The sequence below is a fragment of the Triticum urartu genome, chromosome 4 (genome assembly GCF_003073215.2).
Source record: "Triticum urartu cultivar G1812 chromosome 4, Tu2.1, whole genome shotgun sequence".
Lineage (NCBI taxonomy): Eukaryota > Viridiplantae > Streptophyta > Magnoliopsida > Poales > Poaceae > Triticum > Triticum urartu.
The window spans coordinates 5,505,860-5,529,672 of record NC_053025.1 but is presented as its reverse complement, the minus strand read 5'-3'; the positions used below and the strand labels follow the sequence as shown (position 1 = coordinate 5,529,672).

Here is a 23,813-nt window from a genome sequence, read left to right as displayed (position 1 = left end):
TTTCAAATTATATCAAATGGATGTTAAGGGTGCATTTCTTAATGGTTCTCTTAAGGAGTTGGTGTATGTCAAGCAACCTCCCGGTTTTGAAGACCCCGATCATCCCTCTCACGTTTATGAACTCCATAAGGCACTCTATGGACTCAAACAAGCACCTCGTGCTTGGTATGATCACCTTACAGCGTTCCTAAGCGAGAAGGGGTTCCAGATTGGGGTAATAGATTCCACTCTCTTTACGAAGAGGGTAAAAGGAGAGTTGTTTGTCTGCCAAATATATGTTGATGATATTATCTTTGGGTCAACTAACCATGCTATTAACGTTGAGTTTGAGAATCTTATGACTAAGGAATTTGTGATGAGCATGATGGGAGAGTTGAAGTTCTTTCTCAGTTTTCAAGTGAAGCAATTGAGAGGTGGAACCTTCATCAATCAATCTCGTTATATCCAAGACATGCTCAAGAGATTCAAAATGCAAGATGTCAAGCCAATGAAGACACCCATGGCCACAAATGGTCAACTTCATCTTGATCCAAATGGTAAAGAAGTGGATCAAAAGGTATATCTCTCTATGATCGGTTCCTTGCTTTACCTTTGTGCATCTAGGCCAGATATTATGTTGAGTGTGTGTATGTGTGCAAGATTTCAATCCGCTCCTAAGGAGAGCCACTATTCGGCAGTGAAAAGGATCCTTCGATATTTGGTTCATTCCCCAAACTTGGGCCTTTGGTATCCCAAGGGATCATCATTTGAGTTAATGGGTTACTCAGATTCGGATTGGGCCGGAGACAAGGTTGATCGCAAGTCCACATCTGGCTCATGTCAATTCCTAGGGAGATCGTTGGTAAGTTGATCTTCAAAGAAGCAAAATTGTATATCTCTCTCCACAGCCGAAGCTGAGTATATTGCTGCCGGAAGTTGTTGTGCCCAATTACTATGGATGAGGCAAACTTTGATGGATTACGGTGTCAAATGTGACAAAGTGCCTCTTTGGTGTGACAATGAAAGTGCCATCAAGATCGCCGAGAATCCGGTTCAACATAGCAAGACCAAGCATATTGAGATTCGTCATCATTTCATTAGAGATCATGTGGCCAAGGGAAACATTGAGTTACTCCATGTCAACACCGAGAATCAACTAGCAGACATCTTCACCAACCCCTTGACGAAGCAAGATTCCGCGAGTTAAGGCATGAGCTAAATATCGTGGATATTAGTAACTTCAGATGAAACTCTTGCTCACACACACATACTCATGTACTATCTTGCTTAGATGTAGGCACATGTCTAGGGGGAGCTAGCTCAACTCATGAGCTATCTTATCCTAGAAGTGCATAAAACAAACACCATCTTTCACATATGCCACTTTAGGTGGTACTTGTGCTTCAAAGATGAGTATTGGTCTTGGGCCCAAGGTTCATATCTTCGCGGTGCCATACCAAGTAAACTCAAACATGGTGGCCTCGGCCACCGCCCTTGCTTGAGGGTTTTTGTCCGTGTTTGTTTCGTGCGTGTGGTGTCGTGTTTCCTTTTATTTTGTTTGGTTGGTTCTCCTTGTTTTTTTGGTACAAGTGCTCCACATATACCCTTTCCATAGTGATAGGACTTTCCTCGCGGCGTGTTCAGAAACGTAGACCGAGTGCCTTGTGAAGTAGGGGTAAGAGTATACACTCAGCCCTGTATTTAAAAAGATCCACTCATGTAAAAGTTCCTGGATACCCCGTGCGCACGGGCCTATACCGTGCCCACGGGCTCTGTACCATGTGCATGGGACCCCCGTGCGCACGGGGCTCACTTAGCCCGTGCGCACGGGGTCTGCGGTTTCTGGTCTTGAAGAGGTGGGGCGTGGGGGGGGGGCACGGGTTCATTCCCACCCATTCGCCCCTCCACTCCCCAGGAAGCCTCCAGCGCCGCCGCCGTCGCCTCCTCTCGCCGGAGCTCCTCCGGGCCTTGTCGGAGTTCTTCCTCCGTGGATCCGGATCCTGATGGGGTCCTCCTCCGGTTGGTCCTCTCCTCTGGTTCCATCTCCTTGTGTTCCCTCTTTTGTTCTAGCCTTAGGGTTTCTTTGCTCCCTAGATTCGTTTGGCCTCATCTAAACTTGTAGATAGTAGTCTAGTGCGTAGATCCGTTGGTCTCTCTGCTGCATTCACTCCCGAATTTCAATATGGAAGTGGCTGCCGCTAGGAGACCCCCGTGTCCACGGGGTGTTTGACCCCCGTGCGCACTGGGCCCCATGCCCACGGTCCTGTACCGTGCGCATGGGCTCTCCAGGAACTATTGCATAGACTGTTGTCTATCTCCTTGCCATTTTTCTAGCACTTGTACTCATTTGTGTCTCGTGCTTTGTGTTGTTGGGTTTTTGTGTGTGTTCCAGACTCCGCTGACAAGAGGTCTGAGCTTCGTCGCAAGCGTGCAAAAGGAGGATCAAAGGACTTCACCATTGCTCGTCGTCAGCCGTCTGAAGGCATGGGTCAGGAGTCTGGGACAGGTCAAGGCCGTGCTCGCCGTGCAGCCTCAAAGCGGCCCGTTGTTGAGGTTTCCGATGAATCTGAGGAAGAGCATGAATCACAAGATGATGAGATAGAAGAAGATGATGATCGTGATGAGGAAGATGAAGAAGATGAAGAAGAGGGAGAGGAGTCTAGTCCGGAGGAAGCCACTCCGGGCAGGCGTGACCTCCGGAATATGCCTCTTGTCAAGTGGACCAAGCCAGAGATCTGGGCTGAGAGACAGAACCATCCGTATGTTAAGGCCACGAGTATGGGAATGGATCCCCGGTTCAAGAATGGATTTCAGCAAAGAATCTATCATGAGCTTCTTATGACCAAGTCAAAGAAGTTTGCTCCTCACAAGCAAGTCAACACTGAGAGTTTGTGCGACAATGATCATCTGTATCCCGGTGTGTACTCCGCTCTTGGACGATTGGGTCTGATTCCGTTTGTCACCTTCAACCACCCCTACAATGAAGATCTTGTGATGCAGTTTTTTGCCACTCTGTACTTCTCCAATGATTTTGCTCGCACCCTCACATGGATGTCCGGAATGTATCAGTGTTCAGCTCCTATGGCAAAGTTCTCCGAGATCATTCCCTACCCATTCATGGATGAAGAGACTATTTCTGATGAGTTTGGCATTGTTCGGGAAAGTGGACAGCGCACTAAGGATGAGATTGCCTTTGCTTACAAACAAGAGAATTCGTTTGTCACTGGGTCAATCAAAGACCTCTTGCCCCTCTATGACACCATGCGCCATATCCTGCGGTATACCCTCACTCCAAAGGCCGGGGATTCCCATAACATTCGGAGCTCCATGCTTGATGTCTTTGTGTATCTTCATCAGAAGAATAAAGTGGATGTTCTGGATTTCATGTACTATGAGCTGTGTCAGTGTGTACAAGAGAACAAGCCTTTGATTTATGCTCCTTTCATACAGGCGTTGATTGAGACCGTCTGTCCAGCAAAGTACATTGCTAGCTTCAAGACTGTTGTTCCCAAGCGCAACTCCAACTGGACCCCAGCTGCTCCTGCTCCCTATGTGCCCATCAAGAAGGAGTGCAACCCTAGGCCTGAGGATCGTGCTACTTACACTCCAGGCATGTCCTCTACTACACGGATCCCTCGTGGTAAGGCCAAGTCTGTTGGCTCTGAGGCCATCTTTGCCAAGGGAGGGAAGAAGTCATTGTTCAAGACCTTGAGCAACATGTTCAAGATGTGTCAGTCGATTCAGCGTCATCAGATCAAGGAAATCAACAAGGAGAAGCTTGTTCGGCGTGAGCAGAAGGCAGCAAGGGCTGCTGCTGGTGAGGAGGTCGGTCCAGGTTATGAGGACGTCGACAGTGAGGCCACTGCCCGGTCTTTCCCAATGGTCGGGTGGCGTTTTGATGATGATGATGCCTCGAGTGCTCCTCCTCTTGTCTAGTGGGTCTCGTATCGCCATTTGTCTCCTTTTTGTTGTCTTGATGACAAAGGGGGAGAAGTGGTGTGTGTTCGTGGGTGTGTTGAGATCTCAAGCCTCGTGTTTCTCGCTGTTGGTTGGTTTTAGTCGGCTTGAGATACTCTTATTTCCTTTCCGTCTGTGTGGTTGTGAGACTCTAGCTTTATTATTGTACCTTGCTATTATCCTCGTATGCTTATTTGGTCTCACATTATTTGCTCACCACACTGTGTCATGAGATCTAGGCACCGTTATAGGTTTATTTTGATGAATCTCATGACTTTTCAATAATGATCTTGGTCGAACCTCCTATGGGTGTACTAGATGCATTCTTGTTTTCGGGCACACATATAGGGGGCGCTATCATGATCATTATTTGTTCCATGGCTTTTTATCTATTTATCCTCTTTGCCATGCTCTAACCACGTTGTCATCAATGCACCAAAAAGGGGGAGATTGAAAGTGCTAATGGCACTTAAGCTATATTTTGGTGTGATGACAATGTGGTTAGTTGAACTAATATTGGTTGCTAAAGTTTATCTCAGGTTATTGGTTCTAAGCGCCCGCGATGGAGATGTGCGACCCCCCCCCCCATTTCAAAAAGGACAAAGGCGTGGTCTTTCTTTGCTTCGAAGGTTTAGTTTTGGTTTGCTTCGAGTCATAGGAAATACCGCACTACTAAGAGGGGTCTGTGTGGACAAATGTTGTGTGGGAATGCCTTTGCCGAGCCTTACTCTCTTACCCTTCCCACTCCTACCCCCTCATATGGATCTAGTGTGTGTGTGTGCTGTGGTACTCAGAAAGTCGCAACAGTAAGTTACTGGGTACCCCGTGCGCACGGGGTCTTTTGACCCCCGTGCGCACGGGGTACTGGGTAACTCTTTGGGTACCCCGTGCGCACGGGGTCTTTTGACCCCCGTGCGCACGGGGTGGTGCGTTTGTCTCTGGACACCCCGTGCGCACGGGGCTGACTTAGCCCATGCGCACGGGGTCCAACAGGCAGAAATTCCCACCCTCACACAAACACTATAAAAGGGCCCTTCTTCCTCCTCCAACCCTCAACCCTAATGTCTTGTTGAGCTCCACCATTGCTACACCCCATTTTGCTCAATACTCCCAATCCCTCCACCCAAACTTGTTGAAACTTTGGGGATTGGGAGAGCAAGACCCGATCTACAACTTGACCAAACCAAATCGCGTTCCCCGCAACATTTCTTCCCCCATTGACTTGTTACTCTTGGAGCTTGGGCTCCTAGGCGGTTAGAGGTTCCTTCAGAAGCTTCCTTGCTTGTGGTGTGCTCCGGAGAAGTTTGTAAAGGTGTGGTGGTCTCCTTCAAGACCAACCCCGAGTGATTCGAGGCTCATCTGTTGGGGATGACTCGAAGGAGAATACGGTGAGCCTTTGGTGGCATTCCGCAAGCTTTGGCTCCGGCACCGCTCCAAACGGAGATTAGCTCTTCCCCAAGGAAGAGTGAACTTCGGGTTAAAATCCGCGTCCTCGTCTCACTTGTGGTTAATCCTTTCCCACACCTTTCTTTGTTGTTGTATGCTTGTTGGCTTGATAAGTAGTTTGTTGCCTAGCTTTTCTTCTTGGAGCTTGCTTGTCATATAGGTTGCATTCACCTAGTTGCATATCTAGTAAACTCTTTTATCCGCAAAGCCTTAAAATCTACAAGAAAGATTAAAATTTGTAGTCTCCTATTCACCCCCCCTCTAGTCGACCGTATCGATCCTTTCACTTACCATCTACTATCTTCTTCTACTGCAAGATGGAGGTTACCAGAAGCGTAGTCTTCGATAGGACTAGCTACCCCCCCCCTCTTATTCTGGCATTCTGCAGTTCAGTCCACATATGCTACCCCCTTTTCCACTTGATACCAATGCATACATATGTAGTGTAGCTCCTTTCTTGCGAGTACTTTGGATGAGTACTCACGGTTGCTTTGCTCCCCCTTTTCCCCTTTCTATACCCGATTGTTGCGACCAGACGATGGAGTCCAGGAGCCAGACGCCACCGTCGACGACGACTCCTACTATACTGGAGGTGCCTACTACTACGTGTAGGCCGCTGACGACGACTAGGAGTAGTTTAGGAGGATCCCAGGCAGGAGGCCTGCGCCTCTTTCGATCTGTATCCCAGTTTGTGCTAGCCATCTTATGGCAACTTGTTTAACTTATCACTACTAGGGAAAAGGCTAGCAGCAGCGCGGGTTTTAGGCCTATCAGCAGCGCGGGTACCCGCGCTACCAATAAGGCGCTATAGCTAACTCTTAGTAGTAGCGCTGCCTGTACCCGCGCTACCACTATTGACTATAGCAGCAGCGCTTTTCAGGAACGCGCTGCTATTACTTAGCTGTAGCGATTTCCCGGTCCAGCGCTACTGTTATATCTTTCACCAGTTCCCCATTCCGGCTTCGATAAACTGCAATTTCCAGATACTAGGTACTACTAGATATCAATTTCATAAAGCATTATAGGTACTAGGTAGTACTCCCTCGGTTCGAAATTACTCGTTGTGGTTTTAGTTCAAATTTGAACTCAAACCACGACGAGTAATTTGGAACCGAGGGAGTACTAGATAACAATTTCATATATACTCAACATGCATCCTCAAGCAGTACAAGGTGACATCGACGACAATCATCATATTTAGTTCTAGATGATATCGATGACGATCATCATATGTAGTTCTAGATGATATCGATGACAATCATCATATGCAGTAATGCCAACACTAAAAATAAAATAGTTGTTACATTTCATCTAATTTCTTCCCGCCGCATGATGAAAACTCGGATGGAAGTAGATGCCGAACAGCTTGCCAGTTGCAAGGCTGCTGGCGCACCTTGACTTGCACAATCGACATAGTGGTGCTGGTGATGGCGCCATTTTACTAAATCAACTAAATCAAAATGTTCTAAATCAACTAGCCTACTAAATCAACTAGCCTACTAAATAAACTAAATCAAAATGTTCTAAATCAACTAAATCAACTAGCCTACTAAATCAACTGAATCATATCAACTAAATCGACTAAATCAACTAGCATACTAAATCAACTAGCATACTAAATCCACTAATATACTAAATCAACTAAATCAAAATGTTACATATGAAAGCCTACTAAATCAAAATGTATCAGGGAGGAGGGACAAGGAGGGGCAACTCGAGGAGGGAGAAGATAGTAGGACGGAGGAGGAAGGCGGAGCGAGGAGGGGCCGGCCGGCGGCGAGTGGAGGGAGGACGGGTCGAGGAGGAAGGCGGAGCGAGGAGGGGGCGGCCAGCGGCGAGTGGAGGGAGGACGGAGGAGGAGGCCGGTACCGAGTCCAACGAGGAGGATGAGGCGACAGCGGCGCAGATCGGGGGAGGGGCGATGGGGGAGGGGCGACGGGGAAGGACCGGCGGCGCGGGGGGTGAGGAGGAGACCGTGAGTGTGATCTGTGGATGAGGCTAGTGAGATCTGTAGTTAATTTAGCAGTAGCGATTATTGCCTGAATGCGCTGCTGCTACGTTACGTAGCAGTAGCGTTGTCTATTTTAATGCGCTGCTGCTATAACTGGCCTCGCGGCGGCGTCGTGGGAATTTTAGCAGTAGCGCCGCTTGGAGTGCGCGTGCTACTGATAAACTTGTTTCAGCAGCGAGTTTCCACGGCCCGCGCTACTGCTACTTAGCAGCAGCGCCTGATTTTATAGCGCGCTGCTGGTAAGATTCTGTGTATAGGCTTTTCCCTAGTAGTGTATGTCTGTACTCAGATATTGTTGCTTCCGCTGACTCGTCTATGGTCGAGCTCTTGTATTTGAGCCCTCAAGGCCCCTGGCTTGTAATATGATGCTTGTATGACTTATTTTATTTGTAGAGTTGTGTTGTGATATCTTCCCGTGAGTCCCTGATCTTAATCGTACACGTTTGCGTGTATGATTAGTATACAGTGAAATCGGGGGCGTCACACCTTAAAAGGTCAGGCTTTCGCCGTGGCTGAGTCTGAGCAATCCCAAGCCGTCGGAACAAAACTCAGAGATGAGGAAGTCTGGACATAGGTCGGAACCACCCCCACAGGAAGGGGAGACACCGGAAGAATGAGCTGCAGGACAGGCGGATGGGACTCAGAGGTGGCTGGATCGATGACGCGGGCAGGAAGGGGGAGGGCGATGATGGCCGAAGTCCCGGACGAGCTTGGATCCGAAGAGGGGCATAGATACGGGCTACCGGGACCGGAGCCGCAGGGACAACCGATGAGCTGAAGGAGCTGGAAGGGGGACGCAGCTCCAGGAGCATGCTGGAGTCGAAGCCGCACCGGGGTGGATACCAGCCAACGGAGGACACCTGCAGGGGATGGGTGCGGAGCCGCCAAATACCGACAAGCCGGAGGAGTCGGAAGAAGACGCAACTCCAACACGGGGGGGGGGGGGGCGCCGGATCTGGAGCTGCTCCGGACATGCATGGACACAGGAGGGACGCAGATCCATGACTGCCGGTGCCGGAGCCGCACCTGCAGGGAGGAGGGCGAATGGAGCGCTAGCCTGTCATGCTCCAGGCCAGCGCACTAAAAGGGAGACGCCGTCGGGCAACTGCCAAAAATCCACCATGGAGCCGCCACCCAGGAGCCATGGCCGCAGCCTCGGGAGGAAGAATGCCACCGCGGCGCCCCAAGGCTAGACCGACCCGGCCAAGAAGCCCCGACACCCTCCTCCTGGAATCCGGCGCCGGCAACCGCAGAGGCGCAGGCGGCCACCCGGATCTGACGCAGGAGAAGGTAGGCGGGGGCGAGGACGCGCCGGCTAGCGGCCGGGGCAGCCGGAGCCTGAAGGAAGGGGCGGGCGAGCGCCGGGTAGGAGGGGTCGGCGAGCACGCCGACGCCATGGCACGACGGGATCTGACGCCGGGGGAGGGGACGACGGCAAGGAGTCGGGCCAGCTGATGCGCCTCGCTGCCACCTTCCTGGGAGCCGGCGCGGCTTCGCCGGCTGCTCCTCCGGTGGCGGCGAGGATGTGGGGCGGAGTGGGAGGGGGACGGTGAGGTGCACGCTAGGGATCCCCCGCCGCCGCCACCAGGGGGGGCAACGCGGGGGTGGGGGGGGGGGGGTTAAATTTTATTAAGTTCGACTTCAGTCAACTCTAGTATGAGAAGCTAAAAGAGCACGTACGTGCATGTCTCGATCGGAATCAACTTGCATGGAAGGTGCACTGCAGGCATGCACGTGCCACGAAATCGACTTGGGCACGTAATTGTCAAACAAAAAACATTCGATTGGGCACGTACGTGAACCCTACTCGGTCACGGCCTCGACCGACTGAGCGATAAGTATTTCTACCACGAGCACATCCATCCCTAGCCGTATCTCCTCTCCGCTGATAGATCTTCCGTCGCATCGGATCATCGTCATCACCGATGGACGACGCCACACACGGGAACGACTTCCTCGCCGGCCTGCCCCGCGACCTCCTCCTCAACATCCTGCGCCCCCTGCCAAACCGCGCGGTCGCCGAGTCCCGGCGCGTCTGCCGCGCGTGGCGTGTCGCCATTGACGGCAGCGCCGTCCTCCTCGCCCACTTTAACCGCATTTCCCCGGCATCTTCACCAGCAACTACGTGGCCGTCCCCGGCGTCTTCACCGGCGGCAAGCACAGGATCATCGACAAGTCCTTTTTCTTCGCCCGCGCGGGAAAGCCGCCACATACGAACGCCAATGATGGGCATGTGTTTCAGTGTCCTCTCTTCAAGCATGACTAGGCCTCCGTGCTGGACCACTGCAACGGCCTCCTGCTCCTCCGTCAGAACAGCCCCCGCCTCTACTACGTGTGCAACCCGGCGACAGTGCGGTGCGCCCGCTTGCCTGCCCTGCCCACTTTGTATTTCTGGAGTATCTTCCTCGCCTTTGACCCAGCCGTGTCAGGCCACCATGAGGTGTTCCTGTTCCCGCGGACCATGACACAGCTGCGACCTGTAAGGGAGGCGGTCTGATCCGGCGTCAAAGCACAAAAGCTGTTACGCGGCTTGTTTGAAGAAGGCCAACCATATGAAGAAGAGGGAAAAGAAGAACAAGGCGAGGTTGAACAAACACATGAGCTAGCTGTCGAGGATCAGCCTGAAGATGAGGTGTTGTCTTTAATGGTGTTCTCGTCACGGACTAACAGGTGAGAGAGTCGAGAGTTTGTGCCCGGAATCTGTTGCACTTCTCAGCACCTCTACGACATGTTGCCAGTATATGAAAACTACAACCAAATATGAAGTCAGCTATGCATTGGCGAGGGTCTCTCTATGTGCATTGCGGTAACCATATTCTTATGATCCTAAGAAACTCACAGGTTACCTATGATATACCCTGTGACGAGGAAGAGCAAAGAGGCATCCTTCCTACTAGGTCGGTCTTAGCGAGTTATGAGAAAGGGATCCACTACATGGCGCTTGACATGTTCCAACTCCAGGTGTGGAAACTGACAGAACTTGTTGACGTGCGGTTAGGGTGGACACGTACACACGAGGCCAACCTTAGTCTTTTCGGTCACCAAATAAAGCGCTCATCACAAGTTATAAAATCAATGGCGCGATGGGAATTGGTCGAAAGCAACGAAGCAAAAGTCAACCTCTTTGAACCCCTAAGTGGCCAGAGCAAAGAGGAAGACGAAGATGAAAAAGAGAAAACCAAAAGTGGGTCCGGCTACATGTGGGACTCCGATGAGGATAACTTTATTGACCTGGACGAAGGTGCCGCCGACCGACCCGAGCCGTTGGAGTACCGGTGGTACTGCGGGATCATCGGAATGCATCCGTACAAGGACGTGCTCCTTCTCCACATGAACGGCAGGGCGATGGCATACCATCTCAGCACCTCGAGGATGCAACATCTGGGCAAGGGGCTCGTCAAGGAAGTCGGACGGCGAAACGGCGTCAAGCGCGCATTCCCTTACCGCCCGTGCTACGTGGACGCGCTTCCGTTGGGGAAGATGTCGCAATGAATGTATCGTAGCGAGCATGGTTGTTTTCCTGTGTTTTGAAAAATTGCACGCTTTGCCGACTTCGGTAGAGTTAGGTTACTCGAGCATCTTGCTCAAAGAACAAGATTGTAAAAGAATGAACGAAATTGTCATGAAGATCAAGGAGGTGTTGGATATGGCATATACGAGAAGTCCTGGATGGAACTCTGGTGTCACGGGTCAATAGATTGTAAAATGTTTGTGTGGCCTTAGAGGACACTCCAGCGTGGTATACTTCCGTCTTATGGTTTTTCTTGTTTGTTTCTTATCTGAACTAAATCGACTAAGAGGCTCGTTGTTTATCTCCTATCCTTTTGTCTGAACCAAGACACGTCAGTACAGTAACACCATGCCGTGAGCCTGTCTACAAGTCCCTGCATGTTACCTGAACTGCTTAACTTTGGAAGCACGTACGTGTACCCACATTGCTACGTAGTATGCACCGCCGCTTAAGCACGCGCCTGACAGTGGTACTGACTAAACTGAACTAAACTAAGATAGATCAGTGATAATAGCAGCTTTATTAGGTGGGTTTGTGGGTGACTGGGACGAGCAGACGGTGCATACCAGGAGTATGCATCTGGTAAAGCTAAGATTCTGCGGCGGTGGCACGCTGTTCTACGTGGCCGCCGGTCGATCGACATTTATTCCGCTCCGTTCCGTCCATCCGTCCAGTGAAGAAGGAAAACGCGCGGTAGGGTAGGCTGTGTCAGAGCGAGGAGAATAAAACATGTAGTACGTCCTTGGAGGCCTCTTCTGACTTGCTAGCTTGCGCGGCCACAGGAATAGAATCATCTTAGCCTCTTAGGCCTTCTTTAGAGCATCTTCAGTTGTTCGGGGTCCCAGGAATGAAATAGCATCTTCTGAGGCCAGCCGGCGCTATTTTGGCATGGGGGCGGTCGGGTTCTCAACCACCGTCCCAGGTCAGCCTCTAGACGCCATTTTTTAATTGAAGTTTGGCTAAAATTAGACAAAAAAGACACAAATGCGGCTAAAATTCGGTGGGTTTCATTCATATTTATACCTAATATAAAAAGACATAAAAAACCATAAAAGAAAACTACCCCACCCGCTGCCGCCCGAGCCTTCTACATGCTGAGGAGCTTGTAGAAGGCGGTGTAGTCGTCGTTGTCGATATGGAATCCAGATGGGTCTTTTTTCATATTGACTGTTCATTGGATTTGACGGAAGCCAAGCGAGATGATGACACCACGGTGTCGTCAATGAGGCATGGGAGTGAGCGGGAGAGAAACTACCGCAATTGACTTAAGGTCCTGTTTGTTTCAATTGCAGTTTACTTTGAATCAGTTATGGATTCGCTTCACCAGCAAAGCTGATTGCCACCGAAGTACACTGGGACGTGCTTTAGGCAATTGCATTGAAAATAGTCAGAATCCAAATTCATCTTCACTAGCAAAGCTAATTAGAAATAGTTTTTTTTTAGTTTTCTGATTTTTCCTAAGAGAATTTGCTGCCTAAAACTGAAACAAATGGGGTAAAATCAGGATGCTCCTAAAAACCACATAGTGTAGAGTTGAATGCAGTCGATCTTGTTGGAATCGATACAACCTTTTTTTAGGAAAACTTTTTAATCTATTCATCTTCAATTATGGCAGTACAACGAACACCAGAAATAAAAATTACACCCAGATCCGTAAACCACCTAGCGACGACTAAAGCACTGAAGCGAGCCGAAGGCGCGCGGCCGTCATCGCCCCTTCGCCGCCGGACTCGGGCATAACTTATTGTAGTAGATAGTCGGAAAGTCGTCGTGGTAAGCCCAATAGGACCAACACCCCAGAATAGCAACCGCCGGCGATGAAAAATAACGTAGATCGGAAGGATCCAAACCAAAGACACACGAATATAGACAAACAAGGACGAGATCCGAGCAAATCCACCAATAGATCTGCTGGAAACACACCTCCACACCCACCAACGATGCTAGATGCATTGCCGGAACGGAGGCTAGGCGGAGATACCTTTATTCCATCCTCAGGCAGCCGCCACCGTCTCGCCTTTTTAAGCAGGACACAAACCCTAACCAGATTGAAAAAACGACTAAAAAGTAAAGCGGAGCCATTCCGCTGGCCCTTGCCGGGATCCACGCACCTCCATGACCCTAGGGCCACCCGAGACGAAGCGGACCTGCGCCGGCGCCGGCGAGAGGTATGAAACCTAACTTTCTTTCTTGGAGGAGGCGGCTGCTGGCGTTGTAAAGACGATCTACCAGATAAGGATATGACTTTCATTGACACTGGTTCTTCCCGACTAACGCGGCTGCAGAGAGAAGACAGTTGAGAGAGTGCCGGCGAGAGGTATGAACCCTAACTTTCTTTTTTGGAGGAGGAGGCGGCTGCTGGTGTTGTAAAGACGATCTGCCAGATAAGGATATGACTTTCATTGACACTGGTTCTTCCCGACTGACGCGGCTGCAGAGAGACGACGGTTGAGAGGAGTTAATGCAGTCCATGGCCGGAGGCCGGAGCTAGCCCTGTGTGTACGTGGTAGGGCTCCTCGTCCAACCGTGGCTGACGAGGGGGGCTGACTGGCTCGCTGTAGGCTGTAGCACGACGGCGACGGTGGGCGGTGTGGGCCGGCCGTTTCGGTGGCGGTTGGCCGTCCAGATCGGCCGGTCAGACCCAGCGATCGAGCGTGATTAATACAACCTGACCTGAGCATAGCTGGTCAGGCAGAGTCATTTTGGTTGAGTACGTACGTACACGAAAACGTATACATAGAGCCAAATATAGGACAAAGCCGTCTCGCTTGTGTGTATATACAGCATAAAAGAAAATACTACTCGTATAGTCGTATTTGAAGATATACAATAATAAGGATATTTAAAGGTATACATTGTATATACAAGTTAAAGAAAACCGTGTCGTCGCATACGTATAGCGTATAGGAGCACAGGTGTTGACCATGCAGCGCATGCATGGAGAAATTCAGATATACTACACGCATGGCATGAGGTGCTGACATTATTTATGGTTTCGAGGAAGGAATAATGGCGGTGTCCACTGATTGCTGGTGTGTCTCCATCCATTCCCAGTCGCAGCCATGGAGATGTATGGCGTACGTACGCCGGGTATAAAGCTTCCCGGCCGGCCCATCCCTCCCCTCCCACACCACAAACCGCGCCATCACTAACAGTCACAGGGCATCAGACAGACAGGCGCGAACGAAGCGGTCGAGGCCGGCCACATACCACACCTCCACGGCGCGCCGCGCGGCCATGGATCACCGCCGGAGCTGCCCGCCATCGGCGGCCGCTGCCGGAGCACTTCTCTGTAAGCCAGTCGATCTTGTCGCTATAAAACTGCTTGTAACGGGGAGTATCATATACTAGTATCATGCATATGATATTAGTGTATGGTACTACATCTGTAATGCATGGTATTATATAGAACTATATTTATTATCATGTGTGACAAAAAGTAGCACATCATTTAATATGATACGGTATCATAATATAATACTTAATCATTTTTTTCTTCATTTAATCCTATACCATCTTATCAAAATTACTTAATTAGCGTGTATAATACTATCTATATACTTTCATTACGACCGGGCTAATAAGGAGACCGCTCCTATATTTATTGCTTTCTCAGCTAACCACGCCAGCGCACTTCAATTCTCGCTCTCTGCCTCTCTGCCATCCACTCATTGATTGCCCTCTGTATCTGATGAGCTTCAGGCCTTGCGATGGTGGTAGTGATGCTATCTCCAGCCACGGCGGTGGCCGGCTGCTCCGCCGGCGGCGAGCGGGTGAGCGAGCAGCAGGGGAGGAGCCGTGGGCGTCATCACCGGAAGCATGAGGTGAAGGAGCAGCTGTGGGTGTTTGGCGACTCGTACACGGACACGGGCAACCTGGGGAACCTGGGGCGGGAGCTGACCCACGCCTGGTACGACCCCTACGGCCGCACCTTCCCGCCCCGCCCCGCCGGCCGCTTCTCCAACGGCCGCGTCCTCACCGACTTCGTCGGTAAGCCCACCACACTCAGCTCCTCCTTTGCTGGTCTCCGCCGTCAATTACTAGTAGTAGGAGGCAGGGCTAATTAACACTCGGTACTGTGCACGCGCGCGCCAGCAACGCTCGCCGGAGAAGACGTGGCACGGCGGACGGCGGTGGTGTGCTAGCTGTGTGGTGCAGTGGTAGGAGTAAACACATGTATGCAGTTGGTCGTTGGGTCGTCATCATCATCCATCCAAGGGAGGGGAAGGGAAGGTCCGTTCAATAGATAGATAGTTGGACGAATTGAAGCTGTCGATGGATGGATGAGTAATTCGCTCGTGCATTCATTAATTCGCTCGTGTTCAACTCAATTCGTTGTGTGGACGTAGTACTACTCGTTTCTGATTCGTTGGGTTTAGACATGGCCATCTTGCAGTTTCCGTTCTTCGTTTCATTTTGGTACGTAACATGTCAGTCTTCACAGTTGGGTGCAACATGATCACCCATTTTGGCCGTACGCTAGCTGCACGCGTTGCACGTCGCCGGCAAAATGGTCGGCCGGCCGGCCGGGCCGTTTCACATGCCGCCATTCCTTTTTCATGCATCTCTACTTCTGTACCCATAGTCCCATACACATGCACATGGAACTAATAACTTCATCAGCCCCCGCGCGCGCACATGCACATGCACATGCACATGCACTACCTCTCAAAAAGAAAAAGAAAACTTCGTGCATGTTTAGCATTTCACCGACCCTTGTCTTGTCAGGATCGGCCTCGCATGGCTTCACCCATGACATGCATACGGTATTAAACTAGCATATATTTCCTCTCTGCTCTTGCGTTGCGAGGTCTCCAGTCAGGTCAGATGTGCTACGCAGCTTTTCTGAAGCGCCGGCAGGAGCTTTCATAATCTGACCGACGTTTTTGTTGCAAACCAGTTGAGAGCATCTCCAGCCGCGTCCTCAACAGGTCTTTCCCAGACGTTTTTGTCGCGCCGGCGCTGAAAAAACGGTCCAGTCGCATCCTCAAAAGCCCGTTTTTTGCCGGCTCGGACCGAAACTGGTGTCGGCGGACTCAGGCCGAACCCGGTGCCCTGGGGGGCGCCTGGAGCGCCGGCACAAGCGAAAAGGACGCGTTGGTCCGCCCTATCGGCGAGTCGAGCGTCTCTTCATGCCGTTTCTTCCCGCCTTTCCCTCACTTCCCTCCCATTCTCTCCATTCCTCCCGCCAATCTCCCTCCCGCTCGCCTCCCAGCCGGCCGGCCGCCATGCCACCGAAGAAATACGTTGTCCCCCGGGCCGCGGCAACCGCGACCGCCTCCGTCGCCCAGCCGAAGCAGAGGAAGCCGAGGGCGCCGCCGTCCAAGCCACCCGGCATGTCAAATGCCGAGTGGAGGGTGGAAGTTCAGCGACGGGAGGCTGTCACTGCCGACCGGCGGAACAGGGCGATCGTCAAGAAGGCCCGTGACAACGCGGCGCGTGCGGTTGCGGCTTCGGCGGACCAAGCCGAGGCGACTCGCGCAGGGATGATGAATCCACCCGACAGCCACGCCCATCACGCGCCCTGGTGCCAGCAAGGTGTCGGCTCTCCGTCGCCGCAGCCATGGGGATGCACGTCCTCAGCGGGCTACGCCGACGGGGACGCGCACGGTGGGTTCAACCCCAACGTCACCTTCCCCATGGACACCCGGCCCAGCGCACGCCCTCGCCTACCTTCGCCGGCGTGCAGTACCCTCCATACAACTACTCGCCGCCCGCCTACGCGTCCTCCCTGACGCCCCCTTTCCGCCGTGGCGCGCTGCCCTTCTCGCACCTCGGTGACACCGACGAGACCGAGGCCGACATGGACGACATCATCGTGACAGGCTCGACCGCGGCCGCCGCGTCTCCCGGGTTCGTCACCCCGAAAGACATGGTGAATCTCAGCGGCGGCATGGACGGCGAGCTTGGCTACGTCTACGGCGATGAGGAGTAGGAGGAGTAGGAGGAGGAGGACGAGGAGGAGGACGACGAGGAGGATGAGGAGCCGGGGACTGTTTCGGCGAGGAGGCGCAAGAAGAAGAAGTGGGCGGCCAAGTCTGGCGAGCCGCGCATCAAGTGGGTGTCCAAGGAGTAGGAATGCTCGCCGAAGCATGGAAAGTCGTCTGCCTTGACCCGACCACCGGCACGAAGACGTACTGGGACCGCATCAAGGCCGAGTTCGACGAATGCAAGCTCGTCGACCCCTGCTTTAAAGGCGTCTACATGCAGCGCGGGGCGAAGGCGATGGCGAACCATTGGGGTCATATCCACGGGGCGTGCAACAAATGGCATGGGATCGTCGAGGAGGTCGCGGCTCGCCCGGAGAGCGGCCACTAGTAGAAAACGGGCCTATTATCCCGGTTCGTAAGGGTCTTTTGTCCCGGTTCCTGAACCGGGACTAAAGGGTCGTTACTAATGCCCTGTCCCTTTAGTCCTGGTTCAGTCCAGAACCGGGACAGATGGACCTCCACGTGGCCTGTGCGCGGAGCCCAGGCAGGAGGGCCTTTGGTCCCGGTTGGTGGCACCAACCGGGACCAATAGGCACCACGCGTCAGCATTTCTGTGGCTGGGATTTTTGTTTTTTTTTGAAGGGGGGGGGGTTGGGGGTTAATTTAGGTGTTTCATATATTGTGTTAGCTAGCTATAATTAATAGAGAGAAGTGTCCTCTCTTATGTCCGTGCTTGGTCGACGCTACATACTATACATACGTATAGAGAGGACTAGACACGCTAGCTAGCTAGTAAACAAACAAAGGAAACAAAAGATCGTCATGAACATATATGCATACAGAGAGAAGTGATATCGACCACCTCTCCTTCTCCGAGAGATTGGTCGAACAACAAGTTCTCGTATATCTATCCGACACTACCGGCTACATATATACAATAATTATCTCTTACAAATATAATCTCCTAACGTACAGACGCATGGTCCACATAGTATTCTCCGTCTTCAGCGATCACATGGTCAAGAAAGAATACCGCCAATTCCTCTTGACTTGCTCGCATGCGAGCTGGTGCTAGGAGTTCATCCCGCTTCCGAAACATCTAATTTGAAGAAGGGGGTCAATATATATATATATATATATATGAATGAATGAAACTCAACACAAATGATGGTAATAAAATAAAATTGTGAATATTGTTATTTACGCACTTCATATTGTTCGTCAGAGTAGCCCCGCTCACAGGTCGTGTGGTGGATGGACTCGCAAACGTAGTATCCACAGAAATCATTCCCTTATTCCTTCCACAACCACTTTACAAGAAATAGAGGTCAATCAAACTGATAAGCAAGAATGCCAAATGGTATTGATGAAACTAGCGCTTGAATCACTAGGGGATGCACGGAACATGTTACTATAGTACTTACTTTCGGGTGTCTAAATTCCAGCTTCTTCGGCAGTCCCGGAGCTTTTTTGGTGAATTTTCTCCAAACCCTGCCAGACAAAGAAAACAATTACTTGATATCAGAAATGAACAAAGTTGCTGATATGGTGGATAATGATCGATTTAACTTACTTCTTGAGCATTTGAGTCATGTCCGCATACTCCTGGGGATCTTTTCGTTTAGAGTTCAAAACAGTTACAACTCCCTTCTCAAGCTTAATCTCTAGGAGAATATAGTGGAACCTGCGCACGCATGCATAACTCATCAATTACATTACTATAACCTTGACTAATATATAAGGGAAACCGAATATGCATAAGACAGTAACACTCACTTGAAGTTGTAAGGAAAGAGTATTATATCTTTATTTTCATTTATTACCAACGATCGTAGCAAGTTGGCCTCGGTATCTGCGGTATGAAATTTAACTTTGGTTGCATCTATGAGATTTGTGTTAATGAACCCAATATCACCACTACAAGAAATCTGTTAATCCATGACGGATTTCCGGTGACATCTTCGAAATCTGTCATGGATGGCCTGGTAGAACCCCGCAGGCCCGCTCAAGCCCACTCAAGCCCGCATAACCAGCTCCCCGTATAAAAAGCTAACCCTAAAACCACCTCCTCGGCCCCTCCTCTCTTCATCCTCCGTAGCGGCGCAGCCAACTCTCTCTCGCCCCTCTCTTTCTCTCCCCCACGCGTCTCCTCGCCGCCGCCGCCCCAATTCGAGCGACTTCCGACGGCTATGGCCAGCGCGCGGCACACCCTCTTCTTCCCCTCACTCTGCTCCTTCCTCCCCTCGCCACCAGCGCTTGCCCGCAAGCCCTCCCCGTGGCTAGGGTTTCGGCGCCGGCGAGGCTTCAACGGATCTGGCGGCTCATCTCTGGCCACCGCGTGTTCCTCCACCACCGTCGGGCAGCTCGACCTGTGGTTGTCCTCCCCGACCGTCGGGCAGCTCGACCTGTGGTTGTCCTCCCCGACCGTCGGGCAGCTCGACCTGTGGTTGTCCTCCCCGACCGTCGGGCAGCTCGATCTGTTGCTTCCTCCGTGATAGCGCCACAACAAGGCCCACTGCTGCCCTTCCAGATGCAGAGCAGCTCGACCTCAACTTCCCTCCCCGACTGTTGGAACTCGCGTTAGTGCACTACTCTAATGCCGGAGCTTGCATCGCTGTCCTCCCGCCACCACTGAAGGTAACTTTTCAATTTTCAGTGAAATCTAATATGTTGAACACTCGTTAGGCTGTGCATATTTCAATAGATTTTGAATTTAAAGGGAATGTGAATGTTCTGCCTATGTGATTTTTTCCATTGTAGTTGAGTGTCAAAGTTTGTGAAATTTGCTTGAGGGCCATCCGGTCAAGTACATCATGAAGAAAGGGAAGGTAATACACGGCAACCCATTGTACCTTAGTCCTTCTTATTTCAGTTAGTATGCATTTGAATCAGTTCCGTAAGTATTCAGTTAGGAAATAAACACATTTGGGAAGGCATAATTCTAATTGGGTTCAGTTGAGACAGCATTTTGTGTTAGTAATAATGAAATGAAACTGCACATCCAACTATCAGACTAATTTCTTCATTCTGGAAAATATAAATGGTACATCTCTAGCCTGATCGACACCGACAATATAGTAGTAGCAGTACTTTTTCAGTTTTGGTTTTGTTAAGATTTAATCTTGGCCTTTCAGCTTCGGCGAAAAAAAATTGCTTGCTTTAACATTAGCTTGATGGGTGTACATTTACCCTGTACTTACCATGTTCGGAAGGTTGGCTATGGACGTGTATACGAGTGAGATGTGTGTGCGTGCAGTTGACCATGAGTTGTGTTTGCGGGTTTCCTCTCTGTATCTTTGACACTGAATTTTCTGTGTATCTTTACACTGCAGGGTACCCAGTAGAGACAGAAGGCACATGTTCGTCAACCGGCTGCACTGTGCTATGTGGACTTCTATCAAGATCAACTTTTGTTTAATTTTCTACAAATATCTAATTCAGTTTAGATTTTTCTGACAGTTTCATGTATATTTGTTCTCTAAATCAATATAATTAAGTGTTCTATATGCATTCAGTTTAGTTTTCTATCAAAATATAATTCAGTATGAATCAATGTAATCAAGTGGTGAATAATTTCATCAAATAGGAGACATGATTTTTGTTATACTGTATTAATATGGTGACATGTTCTATTTAGAGTTTTCTATTAAAATATAATTCAGTATGAATCAATGTAATCAAGTGGTGAATAATTTCATCAAATAGGAGACATGATTTCTGTTCCTGTATTAATATGGTGACATGTTCAGTTTAGAGTTTTCTCCATACACTTCTGTCCATATTGTCAACTGCAGCTTGGTGAATATATATAACCAGAATTAAGTTTAATCTGAATCTAAGAAGAAAAATACATCGGTACAGTGTGGCAGTACTGCAGTTATAATACAGAGGTTTAAACCTGTTCATTTGTGTACTAAGCAAATGTAGTACTGCTACCATTAGTTGTGCGCCTACTAATACTAGAACCAATGCCATGTTAGTTCACTCTCCCTCAACCTGGAGGCACACACCAAGCTAGCACTTGCCAACACAGTGACACACATTTCTTCTTCAACTCGTGTGCTCCCTGCGTCCAAGCCAGGTTGCCCTCCGCAATAGTTTTGCCGAGAAGGGTTGATGTCTACTGTCTGATCCTAAATCTTTTCCCTGATGTTTTCCCTTTTTTACGATCAATTAACACTGTAATCTCGCTGATTATGATATCTGTTTTTTTTGGATGTAGGTCTAGGTGGTGTTGTAGCAGCCGTGCCGCTGCATGGCGCACAATAGAGCTCGAGAGGGCGGACGCGATAACTGTTGGTGGAGCTGCTCCGTGATCAACCAGGGGTTGGTTCTCTACTGCCACTCCTATGATTTCTCTAGTATTTCCATTCCCTAGCTCCATTGCTACTGAACTGCACCTATTTATTTGATCTATTTCTGAGTTAGGCATTTTTCACCATGGTGTGATTTTCTACTAATTTGTTTGTGCCCCTTGGATCTTGTGGTGAACTTCTCATGCACTTGAATTAAAAGTAACCCCAGCATGCATGTTGTTAAGAGCAATAACTGATAGTATCAGTATCTCTTCAGAGAACCATTTGCCACTTAGTTTTATAGATTTATTAGTGGCCACAGCTTATAGTTATTTTGCATGGCATTTGAAGTTTACTTGTCAAGCAATTGTTTTTTACTAGTGTAAGCACCTGACCGCCAGCCCCCGATGACCGCCTCCGCCTCAACCATTCATGCCTACTTACAGGGCTGGAAAAATAATGTATTACTGGACACAACTATAGAAGTATGTAGATCTTGTTTTCTTAACACATAACTATCCCTTCTTTTGTCTTAATAACTTATCATCAAGGATCACTGGACATATGATAATTGAACGAATCTTGTGCACTGTTGTATGTATTGTCCCCTTTGTTAGACCGTTTTTTTTTCCTTTTTCTTGTTTGGATGATATTCACAAGTACGTAAAATTTAAATTTTTTTACTATGGATCTACATGAAACTTATATATGTAGTGGATACTATGTTATTTTCGTTTGTAGCACTGCAAGATTTAAGAATTTTGGAGAGCATGAGTTATTCATTTTTACTTTGTTACAATTCTCTTATTTTACAATCTATGCATATCTACAAATATCTAATGGTCTTTGAAATATGCTAGGTATGATTGCGTACCAGGCTACTTGGTGCTGCCTATCAAAATTCGCACGACATGATAGTTTCCATCAGGAGGGCCGATGGCAAGAACTTGAATAACAACTTCAATAGTTTAGATGTTCTGTTTGTGTGAACTGGATTGTACTGTTTTCTAACTTTGCTAAGTGATATATTTTATTAATCTATGTTGTAAATTATCATTTTGTGGAGGAATTTGTAAATTGCTATGTTATAGATGCTTGCAGATGACTGCATATATTGATTCATATGTGCACGTGAGGCACTTTGGAAATACCTTGTATTATCATTATGATTCATAACGCATCATGCTTTAAAATGTAATTGTTGAAATTTGGGCTGAATGAAATAGGCTAACGGGTCGAACTAATGGGCTACCCCATGTAGGATATCCATGACGATTTCTGTGACGAAAAATAGTGTCCACGTAGGCAGCCACGTCATTCTAGTTGGTTAATTGAAAACTCTACATGGCGTTAGTCCATGACGGTCTGTTCCGTCACAATGGTTTGGGCCTTGGGCGGGCCTGGGGTAGATCCTTGACGGTCAAAAACCGTCATGGACAGCACCATGTCAAATTATGACGCGATATACATGACGGATTTCAAATCCGTCAAGGATGGGCACCAATGACGGATTTTTCCTAGCCCGTGACGGATTAGAACCGTCACGTATTAACAGGTTTCTTGTAGTGCACCGATTTGTCTTTTCTTCAATTTGACGATTTTCAATCTGCATAATATAGTGAGGATAATTATAAATACATGCAATGAAAGAGTTGAGCTATATAGAGAGACTTAATGATAGAAGTAGTACTACTTACAGACAGTAGCAGGTGACCGTTGCTTTATCGAGGGCCAATTGATTGAAAAACTGAAAGAACTCCTCAAATGGAACATGCAACAATGTAAGTGCATCTAGTGCCCCTTAGTGATTTTGGTGTATTGAAGACTTATAGGTTAAGGGACTAATGCGTTTGTGAGTGTACACAGGTCTATAAGTCTATGGGGAGTGAGGGAGTCCTGGATTAGGGGGTGTTCTGATAGCCGAACTATACCTTCAGCCGGACTCCTGGACTATGAAGATGCAAGATTGAAGACTCGGTCCCATGTCCGGAAGGGACTTTCCTTGGCGTGGAAGGCAAGCTTGGCGATACGGATGTTCAGATCTCCTACCATTGTGATCGACTCTATGTAACCCTAACCCTCTCCGGTGTCTATATAAACCAGGGGTTTTTAGTCCGTAGGACAACATACACATCAACAATCATACCATAGGCTAGCTTCTAGGGTTTAGCCTCTCTGATCTCGTGGTAGATCTACTCTTGTACTACCCATATCATCAATATTAATCAAGCAGGACGTAGGGTTTTACCTCCATCGAGAGGGCCCGAACCTGGGTAAAACTTCGTGTCCCTTGCCTCCTGTTACCATCTGGCCTAGACGCACAGTTCGGGACCCCGTACCCGAGATCCGCCGGTTTTGACACCGACATTGGTGATTTCATTGAGAGTTCCTCTGTGCCGTCGCCGTCAGGCCCGATGGCTCCTACGATCATCAATGGCGATGCAGTCCAGGGTGAGACCTTCCTCCCCAGACAGATCTTCGTCTTTGGCGGCTTCGCACTGCGGGCCAATTCACTTGGCCATCTAGAGCAGATCGAAAGCTACGCCCCTGGCCGTCAGGTCAGATTCGGAAATTTAAACTACACGGCTGACATCCGCGGGGACTTGATCTTCGACGGACTCGAACCACCGCCGAGCGCGCCGCACTATCACGACGAGCATGATCTATCTCTGCCGCCGAACAGT

General features: G+C 49.5%; 1 protein-coding gene across 6 annotated transcripts; it reads left to right on the top strand.

Moving 5' to 3' along the window:
- Positions 1-14,043: 14,043 nt before the first annotated feature.
- On the top strand, positions 14,044-22,279 carry LOC125550169 (GDSL esterase/lipase At5g03610-like). 6 transcript variants are annotated; one of them, XM_048713096.1, is made up of 5 exons: positions 14,044-14,196; positions 14,607-14,894; positions 20,167-20,299; positions 21,057-21,160; positions 21,990-22,279. In XM_048713096.1, exons 1-3 carry the CDS (start codon positions 14,142-14,144, stop codon positions 20,250-20,252), a joined length of 429 nt encoding a protein of 142 aa, XP_048569053.1. In that variant the 5' UTR covers positions 14,044-14,141; the 3' UTR covers positions 20,253-20,299; positions 21,057-21,160; positions 21,990-22,279. The 6 variants fall into 6 exon arrangements, 5 of the variants coding, with proteins under 5 accessions (XP_048569053.1, XP_048569056.1, XP_048569055.1 ...); XM_048713099.1 differs by adding an exon at positions 19,595-19,662 and having other exon boundaries at positions 20,167-21,160; XM_048713098.1 differs by lacking the exon at positions 20,167-20,299.
- Positions 22,280-23,813: the final 1,534 nt, after the last annotated feature.

Bases quoted from the DNA above. Each gene is read 5' to 3' on its own strand.
- LOC125550169 (XM_048713096.1), top strand. From the start codon at position 14,142: ATGGATCACCGCCGGAGCTGCCCGCCATCGGCGGCCGCTGCCGGAGCA. The intron at 14,197-14,606 runs GTAAGCCAGTCG...GATGAGCTTCAG, and splicing joins CGCTGCCGGAGCACTTCTCT to GCCTTGCGATGGTGGTAGTG. The intron at 14,895-20,166 runs GTAAGCCCACCA...TTTACACTGCAG, and splicing joins CGTCCTCACCGACTTCGTCG to GGTACCCAGTAGAGACAGAA.